The sequence below is a fragment of the Myxocyprinus asiaticus genome, chromosome 25 (assembly GCF_019703515.2).
Source record: "Myxocyprinus asiaticus isolate MX2 ecotype Aquarium Trade chromosome 25, UBuf_Myxa_2, whole genome shotgun sequence".
In the NCBI taxonomy this organism is placed as follows: domain Eukaryota; kingdom Metazoa; phylum Chordata; class Actinopteri; order Cypriniformes; family Catostomidae; genus Myxocyprinus; species Myxocyprinus asiaticus.
Genome location: NC_059368.1, coordinates 26,269,601 through 26,286,475, shown reverse-complemented (window position 1 = coordinate 26,286,475; position 16,875 = coordinate 26,269,601). Strand labels below are relative to the sequence as shown.

Genomic DNA, 16,875 nt, shown 5'->3' with positions numbered 1-16,875 from the left:
GCGTCTGAGACCATCAACCCGCGCATCTTATCACGTGGCTTGTTGAACGCATTACCGCGGAGACATAGCGCATGTGGAGGCTTCACGCCATCCACCGCAGCATCCTCAAAAAAATATCAGACATCACCTACATCACCACAAGTTGTTTGGGTCTTCAATTTGCCAGACACTACTGGAACTTCATATGCGACCAGGTTCTATGGACAGATGAAACAAAAAAAATAGCTTTTTGGCAGCAAACACCAGAGATGGGATGGCACACACAGAGATGTCCACGGTTAAATGTGGAGCTGGATCTTTAATGTTGTGGGGCTGTTTTTCTGCCAGAGGTCCTGGACATCTTGTTCGGATACATGGCATCACGGACTCTATCAAATACCAACAGATAAAAACCTGACTGTCTCTGCCAGAAAGCTTACAATGGGCCCTGGTTTGAACTTCCAGCAGGTCAGTGATTCAAAACAATCAAAATCAACACAAAAATGGTTCACTGACCACAAAATCAAGGTTCTGCCATGGCCATCCCAGTCCCCTGACATGAACCCCATAGAAAATTTGTAAGGTGAACTGAAGAGGAGAGTCCACCAACATGGACCTCTGAATTTGAAGAATTTGGAGAGATTCTGTATGGAGGAATGGTCTCAGATCACTTGCCAAGTGTTCTCCAATCTCATTAGGCATTATAAATAGAAGACTCAGAGCTGTTATCTTGGCAAAGGGAGGTTACAAAAAGTATTGAATAAAAGGGTGCCAATAATTATGGCCAATGCGTTTTGGAGAAAAATATTTATTTAATAATGAGATATTTCCTCTGTTTCAATTGTTTTATTTCAGTTAAAGGTTAGATTTTGGTAATTTTTTTTAATGAAAGATCAAAAAAATAAACAATGCAGATTTTTTTTCACAGCCTTCTTTATTCATATTTACTAAGGGTGCCAGTATTTTTGGCCACCTCTGTATAAGTATCCTGATCGCTTTGCATGGTCCAGCAATTTAATCCAGCAAAAATAAATTTACGTTCAATCTCTGCAACCTCGGCCCTCTCTTAATAATCGTAAGGAGAGGAGAATAAAATCTCCCAACTGTAAATAAGCATCCTTTATTCACCAGCTTGGTGGCTGTTTTTCGCATTTCTGCCTGACAACTGTATAAAGATTCTATACTGCGCCCGCAGGCCGTGGCCCGCAGGCCCCAAAGATAAGGCTGCTATTTTTGACGCCTCCTAAATAAACTAGCAGATGAGACTCATCGCTCCACCAGTGTGATCTAACCCTCCACTTTTCTATCCGCTGTGACCCGTAGGTCAGTATGGTACCTTTGAACTATTACTTTTCTAGACATCACTCTATGCTCTCTGTATTCCCCCTCTGTTCAGTAAGTTTTGTTCAGGCCTCTGGCATCTGCCACAGTATGCCCAGACTAAACGGCAACCGGTATAAATATTCCTTCATTTCCACAGCATTATGTCTATATTTAAGATGTTAATTCTAGTATACTACACGGCCGTTGCTCATTTTTTGTGTTATTTTAAGCAGTTATCATTATCAGTGTATTTATAATTTTATTTTACCCGATTGCCCTCCGAGCATACTAAAGATTGAATTCAACTGATATTTAAAATCATTTACCAGCATTAGTACCAAACTGCTAACTTACAGTTTCACCATTATCAGTTGTACTCCTTTGATTTGTGATAATAAATCATTAATAAAAATATTCCTCTGCTCTCTCTTCAGATGTTTCTGCAGTCATCTTTCAACCCCCAGGTATATGAATACACAGGGGCATATTCCTTTCAGCATTTTGTCTACAAGAGTTTGATTCATACTCGTTACAGGATTGTATGCCAGCTAACATAATCAATCACTTTGAGGTGTATTGTCAAGTGTCTATTGCCCCTTCCCAGGGCATCCGCTGGCACCTTGTTTGATTATTTCTCCCTCTACAAGTGTGGCAGCAATTATCTTTTCAGCTTCGTTCCACCTAACATCTTACACAAATGGGGCTGTTTTTAAGCTCAGAAGCTCAATTTTACAATTAATTAATGACCCGTGTTTATAAATGATTAGAGGGAACACTGCTTCCCAGGCCCAGGGTCCCAACCTCTCTGATTCAATAAGCATCCCTGTTATTAAATAAGATCCTCAGTATGGCAGTCGTTTAAAGCTTCCCCATTTGATTTGCTTGGCTCGAGCTTTGATGACGTTAATTTATTAACAACCCTCATTGCCAGAGTTGTTCATGCACTTAAGAGGGATTCCCGCAAGTGCAAGAGTATACATTTCGCTTCCATTTAAATGTCATAAATGTAAGTAACATATTCATAACTAAGCTTTGCTTTCCTTACATGTGTAAATATGGAGCTATTTCTGTTACCTTCACAAGTGCTCACAATTTCTAAGTCTGAAATGCATAACTTGCATGTTACCGTTACGACATCTGTAAATGTTATAAATGCATGGTTTCTTTAACTCTTATTTTGCAAACCTGCTTACTCTAACCTTTTTTCTTCTCTCTACAGGTGTCCGTATTGTTTCATTAAACTATTTTGCATAAGCAACAGTGGTTTCATCCAGTTCCTGCAAAGCACCATTACTACTTCCCTAAGTACCCCATTGCACTTCCTGCTCCCGTGGGAGTGCCTTTGCTTTCCTTCCCTATTTTTTTATCCACATGAGAGGCATTTTTTGCAACGGCAAGAATTTCCTTTTATACTGCTATATTATTTGTAAACATTATAAAATGCAAGTTACATATTTTTATGTAAGTTTTGTTTCTCTGCTCCCGCAGGAGAACATTTTTCTATTGTCTCTACTACTTCACTGCCACAGCAGTGCTCTAACTTCGCCTTCCACATGAGGCACCTCCCTTTTTTACTCCACTGTCGCAGCAGTGTCTTCACTCCACTCCTGCAGGAGCTTCTCATACTATACTGTCTTAACAACTTTGCTGGAGCAGCAGCACTTTAAACCTGCCTCCTGCATGAGGCCCCTTTTACTCTACCATGACAGTAGTATTTCCACTATGTTCCCACAGGATCACCTTTATTATAGGTTCAACTACTCCCCCACTGCAGCAGTTCTCCTGCTGGAGCACCTTTTACTATTATCTTAACTACTCCACTGCCACAGCAGTGCTTTAACACCACCTCCCGCAGGAGGCCCACAACCCCCCCCCCCTTGTTACTTCACTGCCGCAGCAGTGCATTCACTCTGCTTCCGCAGGAGTTCCTCATACCATACTGTCTTAACTCTGTTGCCACAGCAGCACTTTAACCCTGCCTCCCGCAGGAGGCCCCCTTTTACTCTAACATGACAGTAGTACTTCCACTGTGTTCCCACAGGATCACCTTTATTATAGGTTCAACTACTCCCCCACTGCAGCAGTTCTCCTGCTGGAGCAACTTTTACTATTATCTTAACTACTCCACTGCCACAGCAGTGCTTTAACACCAGGTGGTCAAAGAAACATTTCCATACCCTTGAGATGAATTGGGGCCCTGGTCGGACACTATGTTTCAGGTATTCTGAAGTTCCTGAAGACATGATGGAAAAGTGCCCCGGCAGTCTCCAAAGCAGTGGGAAGGCCCTTGAAGGGGATCAGTCAGCAAGCTTTAGAGAATCGGTTTACTGCCACCAGCACTCAGGTATATCCTTGATAAAGTCTACTCCCAGGTGGGACCATGGACGGTGAGGGACTGGTAGAGGTAACAGATTACCAGCTGGGAGTCGGCGAGGCACTTTGGTGACAGCACAATCCGAGCAGGAGTGGACGAAGAGGGCAACATTCCGGGCGAGTTGCGGCCACCAGTATCTGTTGTGAACAAGGGTAAGGGTTCTTGTGATCCCTGGATGTCCGGACCCTGGGGAAGAGTGGAGCCATTCTAAGAGAGGTGTGCAAAGAGGCGATGGGACATTAAATCTGGTTGGGTGGACAGGCTGTTGGAGTGGGTTTGGAAGAGGTTGCTTGGGCAATGCGTTGTTCTAGATCCCACTGGGTCAGACTGATGATAATAGATGGGAGTATAGGCTCTGGTGAGGGAGTGGGTTGGTCTGGTGAGTGGAGTCGTGAGAGGGCATCGGCTTTGGTATTTTTTGAGCCGGGATGGTAGGTAACTGAAAAATTTAAAAAGATGAAGAGTAGAGCCCACCTTGCCTGTCGGGGAGTGAGGCATTTATCAGATTGTAAATATTCCAAATTACAGTGGTCGGTGATGATAGTGAAGGGATGAGAAGCACCTTCCAGCCAATGGCACCACTCTTCCAGTGCCAGCTTGATGGCTAACAGTTCCCTATTGCCCACATCGTAATTTGACTCTGCCGGGGATAACTTCTTGGAATAGAAGGGACAGGGATGTAACTTGGGAGGATTGCCCTGACGTTGAGAGAGAATGGCTCCTACTCCAGTGGTGGATGCATCGACCTCGACTATGAAGGGAAGGTTGGGATTGGGATGCCTGAGGATAGGTGCCAACGTGAAGGAAGCTTTCAACTGTTGGAAGGCTGCAGAAGCTTGTGGGGACCAGGTTAGGATTTTAGGTTTACCCTTGAGGAGGCTGGTGAGCAGGGCAACTACCATGCTGAAGTTCTGGATGAAGCGCCTGTAGAAGTTTGCGAAGCCGAGAAACCATTGCAGTTCTTTCAATGTCATTGGTGGGGCCCAGGTGGTCACTGCTTGGAGGGATCCATCTGAACTCCCTGGGGGCATATGATGTACCCTAAGAAATGGATGGTAGGTTGGTGGAAATGACACTTCTCAGTTTTCAGGTACAGGCTATGATTTTGGAGGCGCTGTAGGACCAACCTTACATGACGGACATGGTCCTCGCAGGAAGGGGAGTAGATGAGGATATCATCGATGTATACTAGGACAACGCGATGGAGAACTTTTCGGAAAGATCTCATTCATGTAGGATTGGAAGACAGGGGGCATTGACCGTCCAAATGGCATGACCTGATATTCGTAGTGGCTGCTAGATGTGATGAAAGCAGTTTTCCACTCATCTCCTCTGATGTGGATAAAGTTATACACACTACAAAGATAAAGTTTGGTGAAGATGTGGGCCCCTCTCAGTAGTTCCAGAGCTGCAGGGACTAACGGTAATGGGTACCGGAACTTCATGGTGATGTTGTTGAGTGCACGGTAGTTGATGCAGGGTCGGAGTCCTCCATCCTTATTAGCAACAAAGAAGAAGCTTGATGCAGCTGGTGATGTGGATGGATAGATGTAGTTCTGTCTGAGGGCTCCTTCAACGTACTTGTCCATAGCCTGTTTTTCCGGAATGGAGAGTGGGTAGACCTTGCCTCTAGGGAGAGGGGCACCAGGGAGGAGATCAATGGTGCAATCCCAAGGATGGTGTGGAGGGAGTTGGTAAGCTTTTTGTTGGCTGAACACCTCAGAGAAGGCCAGATACTCAGTGGGGATGGAAGCCTCCAATGGTGGATGAGGGCTCTCAATGGTGGTGGTGTGACACGAGTGGTTCCAGAGAGGAGAGACGGACTGGCTTCAAAAGGCACCATGAAAAGCAATGAGAACCCCAAGCAGTTACCTTATTTGTGGACCAGGATATGACTGGATTATGGTGGGTGAGCCAGGGGAGACTGAGGATGATGTCTGACTTGGAATCTGGGAGGATGAGCAATGGCAAGGATTTGGTGTGAAGGGTGCCAATCTGGATGAAGAGTGGTTCTGTTTGGTTGGTGATATAACCATAGCCAATAGGTTTGCCTGTCACAGAGTGGATGGGTAGGAGTCTCTCGACCAGCTTGATCTGGAGGTTGAGCCAGTTGATGAGTGAGGGAGAGATGAAATTGCCTGCTGAGCCAGAGTCAAGAAGGGCATGTATGTGGAAGGAAGTAGCTTTCACCAAGACATCAGTGTAGAAGGGTTTGATGGATACAGGGTTACAACAAATGGAGCTTACCAGCAACCGGGAAGGACGAATAGGGCAGTTGGCGACATGATGCTCAGCTGCTCCACAATAAAGGCACAGGTTATTGGTTATCCTCCTCCTTCGCTCAGCCAATGTTAGCCGAGCGGAACTAACTTGCATGGGCTCCTCATCCAGTCACGATGTACAGAAGGGTGGAAGTGTAGGGGTGCCCCCGGTCGTGCACTGTTTAAGGCGTTGTTCCACACAGAGGGAGTGCTGAATGAGGGCCTCCAAACCACGTGAGTCATCGAACACAGTGAGATGAATTCAAACCTTGTTGGTAGCAAATAATCAGCGCCAGTTCATTCCAGTGGCTGGCTGAGGCTAACATGCAGAAGTGTAGGGAATACTCAGGGACTGACAACTTTCCCTAATTAAAATGGCTAAGTTGCTCACCGGCATGGAAATCCCCTGCGGATGGCTCGATTACCTCCCGGAAGTGCGTTGTGAAATCCCCAATGGATTGCATAATGGAGCCTCCCTGTTTCCACATCGCTTCTCCCCATTGAAGAGCCTTTCCAGTGAGGTGGGAGATGATAAAAGCGATCTTTGAACAATCGTTAATGAATCGCTGGGGTTGTGTCTTGAACACCAAGGAACAATGGAGAAGGAAACCGCTGCACTCTTCTGCTGTGCCAGAGTAATTAGTCAGTGATGCCACTGGGCTGATTAATATCAGAGGAGAAGGTAGGAGAGGAGGAGCTGTTGTGGATGCTGTAGAATCAGAAGGTGTCCAGAGTGGAGGAAGATGAGGTGATGGGTGGAATATTCACTAGTCTTTCCAGGAGGCTCCGGATTTCATCAAGCGTACCTTTGTGTCGCTGAAGCTGATGTTCGAGTTCGGTTAGTCACTTGATGTGAGACGTTGCTTCTGCTGGGTTCATTCTGTAGCTGGTCTAGTCTTCTGTTATGCTCAGAGAAGAGGACGACAGAAGTGATGAACCCAAATGCAGATTTATTCAAGAACACAAACAAAATACGGGTGTATACGGAGAACAGAACTGGATATCAAAAATAAAGGAGAAGTCAAGCAAACTAATAACTTAAACACAGGAGATATTCTTCAGGAAGTGTCACAAGGATGAGTGGTACACATGTGAGGAGTCCAAACGAGACTAGACAATGAATGGGAGTTAGAGGTGAGTGTTTATAGTGTCCTTGATGAGGTGGCTAATTGAAGTCAGGTGAGGGTAATCATTTGACGGGAGAGTTGGAGCGGAGAAGAGAGGAAGCAGAGACTGATGAGGGCCTGACAAAAACACTTCACTCTAAATGCTAGCAAGGACATTTCACATTTAAGAGGTAAACTGGTGGTTCATCATTAAATTTGAAATATGAAAATCAAGCAGTTATTCATGTGTGTCTCTCAGTTTCTCTTTTGCTTTATTATGACTTGATAAGTTTCCATATGTTATGAGTTAACTAGATGCTGATGAACCAACATTATGCATATGCCAATTGGCTTTGTTTGGATTTTTAATGCATTTGTTGAAGACCATTTCGATATTCATACAGCTTTTTTGTTGTTGTTGTTGTCGCTTTGCTAGTTTCCTTTAGTTTTTGCGTTATACTGAGCCTTGAGTGAGGGATCAGATGTATAATTCACAGTCATGTGCAGATTTTTTGCGTGATAAATTGATTAGGTTCAGTTACATTTATCTATTATATGATATTTGGGATCATAGCATATAGTTCTCTGTGCATTGAAGTGTCTCAGTACAATCTGCTATCGTACCGATACTACAATCAAAGACTGCAATTAGGAAATTTATAGCTACATTTAAAAACCCCATGAAATCAAAACAAGCGCTTTTGTGACTTTTAGCCCATGTGTGTTTCCATGTGTGCCATCTACTGTATATACTAGTGTACTCCTAAACTTTGACAAAATATGTCTTAGACGATATATGTTTTTTAAATTTACAGTCTTTCTCTTTGAAGAAAACTGACCTAATATATTGATGACTCATGTTGCATTATAAAAATTATTGTCCAGTCAATGCTCTTTAGAATGAGAATGTCCCTCCCCCTTCAACTGACCAGCAAGTAGCAAATCTTGGTGCATAGGCTGTGATTAGTAGTGGTAATTTTGATTAATCTCAGTGACACGAGTCTTTTGAATCCGTTCACCAAAAAGATTCATTGTTTTTTTTGCATTGACCATTTCTGCAAATTATGCCTTTAAGTAGATGTCACCAAATGACTGTTTTTTACGTTTTGAATGAGTAAATTGCATGGAATCAAAAGCACAGGGTCATTCACAACCAAAACAAGTCTAATTATCCTTTGTTAAAATTTGCGTGTCTGCAATTGTACTAAGAGACTTCTGCACTTCAGTGTGTTAAAGTATCATAAACATTTTCCCACAAATGACAACAAAGCATATCTATTATATTGTGAACTGCTGAGCTTGACTTTTTATCAAGCTATACAAAAAAATAAATAAAGCAACAATACTAGCCTTAAAAATAATAATGAGTTTCAATAACATATGTATGTCATTTTAAAGTGTGGTCATTCTCACTTTTATTCATAATTCATCTGGTGCCTTTTCTTGTTGAATGAGATTCACAAACTGAACGAACGACATGCAACTCCTCCTCTCATTCAGCCGGTCAGCAGATCCTTGTTCATGAACGAGATGACTGATTCTTTCAGTTCGTTTTCGACTGAGTTCATCAGTACATTAAGTTCATTCATGAAGGTGTATTCGTTCAGTGGGTCCAACCAATGATATGCTCCTTCACATCTCGCTCTCAAATGCTATTGGCTCACAGTCAGTCTTTAAAAGCAGGACAAAGCGACACAATTGGAATTTGTATGTCTACAAATGTACGAAGACACTTTAAAAATAGAGTTTAAACACCATAATTGCTTTCATCACAAATGGCAGGTCTTATTTTTCCTATATTTTGTCAAATTCTGGGCTTAACTTCTTAATGCCTTATCTCTTTCAGACTCAAATGACCAGTCCAGAGAAGGGCGTATTCATTCAGCTTGTGAAGCTAATGAAATGCTCCTTTACAGCCCGTACACCAATGCTATTGGCTCGTGCTATAATAAGTCTTTACAGGCATGAGACCAAAGCAGTCTCATGCTTCAAATTAGAGCTCATTTGTTTCGAAAGGGAGATACTTCAGTGAACGAGAAATATGAGTCAGTGTATGGATACTTCAGTGAACGAGAAATATGAGTCAGTGTATGGAGGTGAATGAAAACAATACGTTTCTGTTAAAAGATATGTTCAAAAAGACTGATTCGTTGACAAACTAAACATTGCTAACTGTAACATATCTAAAGCCTATTGGCTATTTTTTTTGTCAATGTGATTTCGTGGAATCTTTATTGGCCTGAGATTTTAAACAAAAATGCAAGAGCTCATTGATAATAGTGAAAAGCTTTTGATTTCATAAATAAGGGGTCCGCATTTAATGTTTATGATTTTTTATATACCGTAGGCTATTTTGTTTATTAAGCATTTTGTATTAGCATGTGGTTAGGTGGGGAAACCCATTAATAGCAATAGCAATGTTTTGGATTGTGTACATTTGCATATTTGAATACTTCTTCATTGTGGACATAGTGGAACGCAGTGCACCACTGTATCATAGTCAGTTAATTTTGGAGCTTATCTACAGGACTACTGGAACTAAATAACAGAGGATTGGCAGATTATGTGAGCTCTCCCTTTTTCCTTTAACCGAGAGCACTGAGTCATTCTCTGTATGTTTTCCTCCACACACACAAGAGCTCATTGATAATAGTGAAAAGTTTTTGATTTCATGGTGTGGTAAATATGGGGTCTGCATTTAATATTTATGATTTTTATATACCGTAGGCTATTTTTTTTATTAAGCATTTTGTATTAGCATATGGTTAGGTGGGGAAACCCATTAATAGCAATAGTAATGTTTGGGATTGTGTACATTTGCATATCTGAATACTTCTTCATTGTGGTCATAGTGGAACGCAGTGCACCACTGTATCATAGTCAATTAATTTTGGAGCTTATCTACAGGACCACTGGAACTAAAAGAACAGAGGACTGGCTGATTATGTGAGCTCTCCCTGTTTCCTTTAACCAAGAGCGCTGAGTCATTCTCCATACCTCATGAGGCTTGCCTCATGATGTCTTCCTCCACACACACACACACACACACACACACACACACACACACACACACACACACACTTTTATAGCAGTCTAGAGTGAAATTTGTCAGGGATGATACTGGGAGAGAGAAATAAGCCATTGCTGTGTACAGCCTCTGAATAAGCAAAATAACTCCCAAAAAAAAAAAAAAAAAAATCTGCCAATGTTTACCACCAGATTTGAACCTTCTCAAAATGATTAGTTAGGATTAATTCCCCATCTAAAAAGAAGTAAAAGATGACAATGAGAGAGGATTTTTTTTTCTCCTCCTTTGGAGTGTCTGTCGGCAGGGTCTTAAACATCAAAGAGGAGTTAAATATTTACTAGATGCCCTGCCTTCAAGATCAGCAGAGGAGCAGCATTTTATGGTGAAAATGGCTGAATTTTGTTCTGCAGCATTCATCAGCCTCCCTGATTTGCTTTAGGGACTCCATGAAATTGCTTTGTCTTTCTTGTGTGTGACATATTTCCTATTAAAACAGGACAGTGGGGCAAGACAGCCACAAATTTTTGGCTCTGGTTTCCCGGAAGAGGAAGGCTGTGAATTGCAAATGACTGTAAATCTTAAAATCAACTAAAGTAGAATTTATTTCAGTTTTTAGGAATACAAGTATATATATATTTTTAAATGAATATTCTGGGCTCAATTCTTGTTAAGCTCAATCAGCTGCATTTGTGACATAATTTTGATTACCACAAAAATAATTTCGACTTGTCCCTCGTTATTAAAAAAGAGAGCAAAAATTGCTGTTACATTGAGTTACTTACAATAGAAGTGAATGGGGCCAGTCCATAAACATTAAAATACCCACTGTTTCAAAAGTATAGCCACAAGACATAAACAATATGTGTGTTAACATGACTTCAGTGTGATAAAATCGATAAATAACCTAATCTTTGTTAAGTTATATCCAATATTACAACTTTGTTGTCATGACGATGTAACGCTGGTAAACCCAGTAATCTGGTGTGGCAGGGTGGAGGGCGAGGCCGGGTCGTGATTCCGCACACCCGGCCACTAATAAGGCTGATTAAGCCCGAGAGGGATAAGGCTGACTGGAGATGGCAGTGCGACAGAGAGAGAGTTACGGACAGCTGTCCGACACCTGTGTGTGGTTTGTGCTTTTGGTTAAATTTATTATTAAACCTTTATTTATATTATCAAGCCGGTTCTCGCCTCCTTGTTTCCATTGAAGTGTTACATCTGGTAAGTGAAGTAATGGCAGTAAATCTCCAATATTATGACACTAAAGTCATGGTAACATGCATAATGTTTATATCTTGTTGCTATACTTTTGAAATGGTGTGTATTTTAATGTTTATGGATTGGCCCCATTCACTTCCATTGTAAGTGTCTGTGCCTTACTGTAATTATTTTTAAATAAACAAGGGACAAGTCAAACTTGTTTTTTGTGGTGATTAGCATTGTGCCACAAATACTATTAAATGAGCTAATGTTGTTTTGAACCCAGAACATTTCTTTAAAGCTAATACACATGGACTAAAGCCAAAAACTCACATTTTTATTTAATGGGGTCTTAATTGATCATTATACTTTTCCCCTCTCCCCATTTCATTGTCTCTCTTCAATGAAAGCATCCTTCTCATCTTCTCCACCAGTGGGCAGCACCATCACCAAATCTCCTATCCCTCCTCACCTCCATCCCTGCCTCCCCTCCCCTCTCTGTCTCCTCCTCCTATGGGTCATTCATGCACTGGTGTGAACCTGTGAGTGAGCGAGAAAGAGAGAGGAAAAACGACAGAGACAGAGCAAGCAGTGGAAAGGCTGTTACAGTAGTGTTAGCAGAAAGTGATTCACGGTCCTTCCCCTTACCCAGCCTAGCATGCAGGCCAGCACCATGGCAGCCGCAGACTCGACCAAGACAGAAAGCTTTTGGAGCAGCTGGAAGTGCCAGGGTACTGTGAGTGTGTGTGGAGAAAGGAGTGTAAGATTGGGTTAATTGCGATGGGATGGGGAAATGATGAAGAGGGTTAGGATGCATGTACATGTCTGGTAAGGGTGGGACAGAAATGTGGAGATATAAGCATGCTGGGGTTAATTCATTGGGACTTCTGGATTTTAAAAGGAGGAGAGTGAGGAGAAGGCTTGTAAGGGAGGTGCAGGTACATGTGGGATTTGGAGGATGCTCAGACACACATCCGTGTTTTTTCTGCATCGAGGCCGGCGCCATCATGGGCAAACAAGGAGCAGACTGGGGGGGGGGGGGGGTTGGAGACAGCTGGGCACGCCCTTTCCTCTCTCTCCCTCTCCTCCTTCTACTTAGGGGACCCATCCTGAATTCACAGACTCTGGGTGTGTTTGATCACAATTAATAGCCAATGACATGCATGACTGCCTATTTGTCTGGTCAGTTCATATGCGGACAGTTCCGTAATGATCTGTCGAATGCTCCCCTTACTCTCTTTGCGTTTGGCTGATCGCGGTCATGTCAGTCACAAAGGCCTTCAGGCAACAGAGGGAATAGAAAGCGAAATAAAGAAAAGAGAGTGAGGTGTAGGGTGTGGCTACCTATAGTCAGAACTTGATCATAGCTGACCCTGCTGAAAAGACCAGCATTGCTGGTCACCAGCCTTTGTTGCATTTTGGGTGCTGGTCCCCCAGCATGGGATGCTAGTGTGCTGGTGTCCACACCTGGCTTTTAAACTAGCTTAACCAGACCATGCTGGGCAACCAGCTTCTCCAGCTAGGATTTGCTGGTGAAAAGCATGGCTATGCTGGTCCACCGGGTAGACTAGCATAAACCAGCTTAGACAAGCATGGGAATTGCAAGCTGGTTAAGCTGGTCTTTTTAGCAGGGGAGGTGGTTCCCTAAATATGGACCTCCGCTGGCCATCTTTTCATTAACTTCCAGTGAAAATGGCTTCTACAGAATCACTTATTCTGTAAAAAGATGGATGTAATATTTTTAGGGTGGGGTGGGAGGTGTATAATCATAGTGAGTTATTTGTTTACTAGTGGAAGACACTAGGCAAACATCCCTTCTTTAAATCCAGCATCTAGAGTATAAGGCTAGAGAGACTTGAGCATTTTAAGAGGGATGGTTTTTGGCTATTTATATATGAACATTTTGCATCTCTGTCAGCTCAGGGGCTTCTAAACACAAATAGGTCAATTTAGATGAATGTTTGTTTTGTTTTTGTTTTTTTGTGGATTCTAAATATTTACTGCATGCAGTCTTTATGTTTCTTACATCTATTCCATTTTTAAGACTGACAACATAGGTCTATTTGGATATCTGTTTTGAGCAGTGGATAAGAAGTGGGATTAATTCTTTGTTTTAGTTCCAAATTTATGTGTAACTTCTCTGAATAACTCTGAAAGTGTCAGTTTCATATTTAATCTGGTCAGAATTTCAGAATTTTCATTACATCATCCTTGATTTAATGCACACCTGAATTAAGATCATTTTAGTGCCTTCCTAGAGTGGAGAAAACTGTGCGGATTCTGATAAAGTGCTTTGTTGGCACTACAACATCAAGCCATTAAAAAATTAAAACCAAAATGAAGTTGCTTAATAAACATTAAAAACATTGACATAAAGGTACATTTCCCCCTTTTTTCACTAGAATGCAGCTGTGTCAACAGGCTTGTGTATTCTATTGACATCTCTTTCTATAGTCATGCCTGTTGGCTTAAAATTGCCAATATCTGTGTCCTCTAGGTATTGATTCAGTGTGTTATAAAAGACAAACTGCAGCAAAGGTTGTGGCTTCTCTTAAGTCAGCAGTTTCTGTTTCTCCTCACAGTCTTCTCTCAGTTATGCAGTTCAGTCAAACTGTGGCATGGGTTGCCACATTGGCTCTGTTACTGTCTTGATGGTCATCTGGTACCAGTCAAGAACAAACTATTCCAGTTCTTCCATTAATTGCAAATCATAAAACAGATTTTGATCACATATCACATTGACAAATTTGTAATAAAAATGGGGACAGTTGAGCCATATAAGATTGGATCAAATAAGCTGAGTGATCCAACATACATTCCCAAACTCACAAAATCAAACATACAGTATGTCTATAGCAGTTATTCAGCATAACCACAAGAAGTTCAAATAGTTTCAAAATTAGATCTCTGATTTAAAATATAGTCCTACTCTGGGAATATCTAGCCTAGAATTTAAGATGTACTAGGATGTCATTTTTCAGCAAGGCTTAGTTCAGTGTCATTTGCCAAAATAATGATCTCACAGATTAAGATAATCTTTAAGATTGTGATCAAGGCAGGATGTTGCAGGGCGTCCTATTTAAAAGCCACTTCCAATTTTGCATGGTGTCACTACAATGACAGTGTTATTTGCTGTAGATCATTGCAAATTTGCCATTTTTGAGTATTCATCTCCTTTTTCACCCAAGGGTTAGACCCATTTTTGCTATGTTAAATTACAAGGCACATTACTTTCATAGTATTCCATTTTTTAAAGAAGTTTATTGTTGTTTCTTCAGTAGTTGTTGGTTGTCATTTTGGGCTGTGAGTCAGAATATCTGCACCAAAAATGTTGTCATGGTATTGGCAATTAAATAGAAGCTCATTGTTCAAGATGTAGTTTGGCTTAAGAGCTCAAGAAGGCTGCTATGCATCTACAATGGAGCATGACCTTATAAGAGCTATACAGTCTGCATTCAGGTTATGGTTTAGCAAAATATACCCACATAAACACCATATGAAATTTGCTTTGGATAAAAAGCATCTCATACTAAATTATTTTTTTATTTTTTTTTTAATCATTACACTGATAAAATGTTAACCTAAAAATGTGCTTCATGTGGTAACATTTAAAATGGTTTTATTCTAGTCAAAATATTATTTAACATCACAGAATCAACCTGAATACATTAGGTTACAGCATTAAAACTACTTTAAAGAGTTAGTTAAGGCATAGCTCCTTAAGATAACAATTGCAAGTTACCAGTTTTTATAGTCCATGCATGGCCTTAAAGTCTGATAAGTGTTGGATCATACTGAATCTACTGAGCTGTTTCATGTGATGTCACTGTATGACCGCGCTGCCATGTTTCTGACCAATGTTCCATATACCTTCAATGTGCTGCGCTGTGGGATACGGAAAAAACCTTCTTCAGGAGTTAAAAGAAGCTCTTATATTCATACAGATGGGATCATCACAGGCATTTTTTATTACTGTGACTAAATCAGACCAGATAACAACACAAAAACATTTGTAACTTCTGAATGTGAGATGTTTACGGTGATGTGCCAGTGGGCGTGTGTGTACTCGCAGGTCACACATTAGACTCACCGGCGTACGGAGATGAAGCGTGGATAAAATATGCTTAAATGTCCGCAAAAGTTCAATTTGGCAATATTTGTGCTGTCTTCAGACCTGTATGAATGTTTCCTGGGACTTGGCATGGATCAAAAGCAATTTTTGATGTTTTTCTTTATATCGCTTTTCAGGTGTTTTTCCATTCACCGCCATTGTTTCCTCCTGCTGATGGTCACAAATATGGTAGCTGTGGGTAAAAGTGACGTCACAGAAACAGGTCAATACAGTGGGGTTTTATCATATTAGCCAGAAGATGCTTGAGTAAGAATATTTTGCACCTTACTAGGTTTAATTACAGACATTACAGACTCAGAGTAATTTTCTGGAAAGCTGCTTTGAAACTATGTGTTTTATGAAAAGTGATAAACAAATAAAAATGACTTGACTAAGTTTGCATTCTTAGCATCTTTCATCTATGACATTACAGAAGAGTATACTATGCCCTATAGACTTATACAGTACCATATAGGGCACTAAGCTTTTGAGAAGTGATTAAACGTAGCCATTAATTACTGATGACATGTGAATCTTTAAGTCTCTTTCTGTCTCCTTGTGGCATCCATAATGTGTTTCCTTTTAACACTGTACAGAACCAGTCAACAGTTATTTTTGTTTATCTGGAGGCTACTCTTTTCCTTTTTTTTCAGTTTGTGATGTCATAGCATGTGACACATTTCCTTGAAAGAGCTTTCATTATTGCCAGCTGAGAAATGCTGTTTGCCTTGTGTCTTTCTGGAGACTCCTTGTCTCATGCCAAGGTTGTGTCATCCAGATTAGATGTGTGTAATAATGTTAGTCACAGGCTGACAGAAGTGTTTTCTTTGTTTTAGGATTATGAGCCGCTGATGTGAAGAGCAGACTGCTATGCTTCTATAACTGAGCAAGATCTGCTTTTAGGTTATGGTTTATAATGTAAACATCATATGTAAGTCATTTTGGATATATATATATATATATATATATATATATATATTTAAACCATTAGGTCATGCCTCTTTCTTGCCCCCCCCCCCCCCATACCAAGGTAGGCTATACCAAATATGGTTATTAGCACTGGAGATTAAAATTTTGAACCAATCAGTGAACATTCAACCATGACATAAATGAGAAAGAAGTGATTCCATAATTCTATAATGGAGCTCTGCTCTGCTCTAAAAACGTTTCTTTGTCACAAGAGAGAGCAGTTGGAATTGGCATGTATCTTGTTTTTGGTCTGTTACAGAACAAGATCCGTAGACTAGTCTTACTAGTGATAAGTTACCTCTATACATTTGAACTGTTTTGTTAGACCATGTGGTTTTGTTTGAATCCCACTCCTTGAGATTGGTTAGATTTCGATCACTGTCCTGCTTCATCTCATTTTAGTGTGTTCCTTTTTCAGCCTGTATTTTGGTTCTGCAGGTGTCCATGTTATGAGTCTCAGTTTCACAGCAATTGAAGCTGTATTGAGCAATTCTTGCCCTAAGGACCGGATTGTTGTTAGCTGT

At 41.1% G+C, this 16,875-nt stretch overlaps 1 protein-coding gene across 2 annotated transcripts in view; it reads left to right on the top strand.

The window, feature by feature from the left end:
• rtn1b (reticulon 1b) overlaps positions 1-16,875 on the top strand; it is an 80,540-nt gene that overhangs the window by 53,329 nt on the left and 10,336 nt on the right. The window contains exon 1 of one of the 2 annotated variants that reach the window (XM_051655762.1): positions 11,809-12,002. The exons of the other annotated variant lie outside the window; for it this stretch is intronic. Within the exon in view, the coding sequence (XP_051511722.1) occupies positions 11,930-12,002 (73 nt within the window). The 5' untranslated portion in view covers positions 11,809-11,929. Of the gene's footprint in view, positions 1-11,808; positions 12,003-16,875 lie in introns of those variants that run through there. 2 annotated transcript variants of the gene reach the window in all.